The 4,351-nt window shown below is 52.3% G+C and overlaps 2 protein-coding genes across 4 annotated transcripts in view; both read right to left on the reverse strand.

Moving 5' to 3' along the window:
* The window catches only part of Dapk3 (death associated protein kinase 3), a 13,068-nt gene extending 11,258 nt beyond the window's left edge, over positions 1–1,810 (reverse strand). For 2 of the 3 annotated variants that reach the window (XM_023717050.1, XM_004632739.2), the window contains exons 1-2: positions 1,738–1,810; positions 983–1,110 (exon numbers count right to left, since the gene is read on the reverse strand). In XM_023717050.1, the coding sequence (XP_023572818.1) occupies positions 983–1,044 (62 nt within the window). In that variant the 5' untranslated portion in view covers positions 1,045–1,110; positions 1,738–1,810. The remainder of the gene's footprint in view (positions 1–982; positions 1,111–1,737) is intronic. The other variant, XM_023717051.1, reaches the window with a different exon arrangement.
* Positions 1,811–1,903: 93 nt separating this feature from the next.
* The window catches only part of Eef2 (eukaryotic translation elongation factor 2), a 10,429-nt gene continuing 7,981 nt past the window's right edge, over positions 1,904–4,351 (reverse strand). The window contains exon 13 of the mRNA XM_004632950.2: positions 1,904–2,013. Coding sequence (XP_004633007.1) covers positions 1,904–2,013 — 110 coding nt within the window. The remainder of the gene's footprint in view (positions 2,014–4,351) is intronic.

Genomic DNA, 4,351 nt, shown 5'->3' on the forward strand with positions numbered 1-4,351 from the left:
GGGCTGAGCTGGCCACACACACACACACACACACACACACATAAATAAAATTTTAAAAAATCAATACTATAAAAATAATAAATATTGAAAGAGTAAGCATATGGGAAGGTTATAAAAGTTAAGTACAATAATTTGGCAAAGGATTAGAACATTCCAAGATTTGGGGAACCTCAGGGGCACTCTAGCAGCCCCCCATGAATACTAAAGGTGATTCATTTTAGGTTAGTCACTGACTTCCGCCAAGTCAATTCCAAACTGGAGGCCCTCACACATTGCAAACAATAAAGCCTGGGATGGCAGGTGCTGCATTCATTCCCTTCCTGAAGGCAGGCCCTCAGCATCCCAAAGGAGAACTGAGCCATACTCCACCACCGTGCCTGGCTGGACCCAGGGCTCTGCTATTTACATTCTCTTCGGATGACATCATGGGGCGGCAGCGGCTCCAGGAGGCCTCCCAGCAATAGCTCACCAAATAAGGTTCGAAGCTCCACAAAAAAAAAAAAAAAAAAAAAAAAAAAAAAAAAAGACGACGAAGAAGATGGGCGGAGAAGGGCCTGGCCGGTCTGGGGGCCCGAGTGGGGGTGGGAGTACCCTCCAAGGCCCAGGCAGGAAGTCCGTGCCCTGCCGGCTGGGAAGCCACACTTTTTGCACTACTGATTAAAAACTGGCCTAGGCAAAAGGCAAGAGCAGAGGACTCTCCAGTGGCCCTTCAGAACGGGATTAAAGAGAGGTAGAGAGGCCTTCCAAGAACATACGGCTGGCACTCACTGCTCTCTACCTGATGCCAGGCTCTGTATTAGGCACCATGTGGATGCACACGATGTAAGTTTTCTGCATCTCAAACATGGAGAATGAAGGAAAAGAAAATGAAGGCCAGCTCTGGCTGGCTCCAAAATCCAAACTCAATTTTCCAGCACACAACCTGAATCATTCTGTGAGGGATACAGACAGGGACAGCTACTATTCCCAACCCCAAGCTCACCTGCCCAGCTCCTCCCCCATCTCATAGTGGTCCTCTACATCCTCCTGCCGGAAGGCGGACATGCTGGTCACCCACCTGCCGGGCGGCAGCTTCTGCTCCAGCAAAAGTTAGGCGAAGTCACAAGGACCCTGGAAAGAAAGCAGCAGGTGAGAGCTCAGCGTTTCTCCCTGCTAAACAGGCACCAGACACAGTAATCCTCCCTCAATTTCACACTTCCTCCGAGAAGCCAGGCCTAGTGGTGCACACCTGTGATCCCAGGACTTGGAAGGCTGAGGCAGAATTGCTCTGAACAGGAGGGCAGGCCAGCCCGACCTACCAAGTAAACCCTGTCTCAAAAATAAACTCCTGCGGCGGGCCCTCAGCTCAGTGGGTCGCTAAATTGCCTAGGCTGGGCTTGAACCCGCAATACTCCTGCCTCAGGCTCCTGAAGTTCTGAGATGACAGGCCTGCGCCTCCACGCTTGGCTCTGCGAGCCCACTTGGGGCGCCGCTGACCTCCGCCGTCCTAGGAAGATTACCTTCTCCCTGCACCTAGCAAAGGCCCGCACCCGCAAAGCGATCTTCTCCCCGCAAGGTGTTCCACCCCTAAAGTCCCCGCTCCAGCAAGCCCTGAGCAGCCACGCCCCTAGCAGGCCCAGGCAGCTCTCCAAAAGTTGCCCCCTTCAGCTTCTCTCGTCCTCCCCGTACTCTGAGAGCCCCTAAGGCGCCGCCCCGGTTCCACCCAGCCCGCCGGCCTAGGCCCAAGCCCGTTCGCACCTCCGCTGCTCCGAGTCCGAAGCCGGTCTAGCCACCGCAAAGGCTACAACCTCCTCCTTCAGGCTGGGACGCCTCGCGCCTGCGCAGGCGCCACCGAGCCCACCAGTTCCCGCCCCCGGAAGGCAGACCCCATCTCCCATTGGTTAACCCACCTGCCGCTCATGCCTCATCCCAAAGGTCCACCCTCTGCGTCTTTTCCGGGCACCGCACCCGGATACTGCCTCGCCTTTGGCTTGACTGAATGACTTTCCGTGACCTGATTGGCTGGCATGGACACTAGTTAAACACCGGGAAAGAAGGATTTTGCAGTCTCCAGAGCGCCCCACCCTCCTCTAAGTAGAAGTTAAATCATGGATCCGGCCCTGCTTCCTTCTCCGATGCACTGGACACGAGAGTAAACTCCTGGGATGGACGCTGGGAAGGGACTAGTGGTTCGCTTACTCAGCACACTGGGTAGTGAGCTGCTGAGACAACCTCAGGAGCTGTTTCCACATTGTACCAGAGGTTAGCCAACCTGTCCAAGGTCACACAGCTATGAAAGAGAACTAAAGACACCTACTAAAGATCTGAACCCGACACAAGAGAACTGTGCTGAAGCCCCCAAGTCCCCTAACGCCTGAACCAAGGCGGTTGCCTGCAAGTCTACGTTTCATGGCCCATGGCGACTGTACAAGAGGCAGCTGCTGGCTGAAGCCTTTGCACGGCCAGCCCCACCGCCGCACAGCGCAGCATCAGTGAGATTCCGACGTGGCTCACAGCCCTGGGGGAGGGGAGTGGTCTGTACCCACAACTGTTCAGAGCTGGGCATGGGGGCACATCTGCAATCCCAGCACTCTGGAGGCAGCGGCAGAATTGCTTTCAGACCAGCCTGGACTACAAACTGAGCTCAAAGCCAGCCTCAACTGCATACTCAGAAAAAAAAGGATGGTGGGCTGGTGAGATGGCTCAGTGGTCTAAAGCAACTACTAGATAGCAAGACCATGTCTCAAAACTAAATAAAGAGAGGCTGGTGAGATGGCTCAGTGGTCTAAAGCACCCACTTAAAACAAGCTTAGCAAAAGCACAGGGACAGCGGTTCAATCCACCAGCACATGCCAGCCCGCCCCGCCCCCTGGTGGGCTGAGCTGCCCCCCACACACACAAATAAAACTAAAGAAAACATCCTTTAAAAAAAAAAAAAAAAGCCCGGAGATGGCTCAATAGAATAAACGCTTGTCTGGCAAGCACAAGTGTCTGAGTTCAATCCCCGGTTCTGCAAAAGAAAGAAAAAGGAAAAAAGAAAGAAAAAGAAAAAAAGAAAAAGGAAAAAAACGATGGAGACTCAATGCTCAAACTCAGTGGCACAATGCCTGGCCTTCAAGTGTGAGATTATGAGTTCAATTCCTGGTTTTTTTTTTTTAAAAAGGAGATAGCTCAGCAGGCTAAGGCCCTGCTTAGGCAAGCACAGGGTCCAGTTCAATCCCTGGCGCATGCTGAGCATGCCACGAGACCAAGCACAGTGGCACACACCTGTAATTGCAGCGCTGGGGAGGCTGAAAACAGAATTGAGTCCAAGCTGTGTAGTGACACCCTATGCCAAATATATTAAAAAATTTTTATTAAAATGCAAGCTCACTTCTGTTAAAAACCAGAGGCAGGGGTTTTGTTCTTTATTGCTACAAAAATTGCAACAGTGAGAACATTTAGCTCATGGCTCAGGATGCTTAGGCAGTCCAAAGTTCTTGTTCCACTTTAATAATGAAGTTCAAGCTGCGTCATGTTGTACACCTGTGTTCTCTCCAGCACTGCCATGAGCTCAAGGCCTGCCTGGGCTCAGACTCAAGGTTCAAACTGGAAACTGTATCACAGCATGCGGGTGGAAACCTGGAAGCAATCAGGACTTTGCTCCTTTTCCCAATTCCACTCAGATAAGGGCTTGCCTGGCAAAATCCCACTCAGATCTCAGTGGCTACACATGAAAACATGCCCAAAGCTTGCCAACTATCATCACTTGGAATGAAGGCCCCTATGACATTTGCAAAGGGCTGGGGTACAGAAGAGATACAGCACTGGCATCCCCACACCAGGGCGCCAGCTCCACCCCGGCTGTCTTGTACCTGCCTCTGCCAGTCAAGGTGCGCTGCACCTGAGCAGGCTGGGGAACGATACGTGGGGACTGCACACCTGCCCCCGCCAGCCATGGCAGCCACTCTGGACAGCAGGCGTGGGGACTCCTCTACCAGATCAGCTTGCCATCCTTACCACTTTTGGGGCTGACTCCCCCACCAACCTTGTCAATGACACACAGCAAAGCCACAAGGTCACCACCATATTGAATTTATTATTCCAATGGCACTAACACAGCTGGTGGTGCTTGTGGTGACACCGCACAGGACCTTGCCTTCCAGGGCTTACTTACCCACATGTTCTTCCAATTGGGGCAAGCATGGCTTCAGGCCATTTACCCAAACAAATCTCTGTAATGTATTTATTTTAAATTTTGGGGCATCAAGTTGTGGTTCCCTCTGAACAAATGAAAAACACTGGGTGTCCTGCCCCACCTTCCCACCCACCGGCCCAAAAGTCCCTGCAGAGAGGGCATTTCTGCTGCTCTGTGAAACCCAAAATAAATAGA

The sequence above is a fragment of the Octodon degus genome, unplaced genomic scaffold, assembly GCF_000260255.1.
Source record: "Octodon degus isolate 3935 unplaced genomic scaffold, OctDeg1.0 scaffold00050, whole genome shotgun sequence".
Classification (NCBI taxonomy): Eukaryota; Metazoa; Chordata; class Mammalia; order Rodentia; family Octodontidae; genus Octodon; species Octodon degus.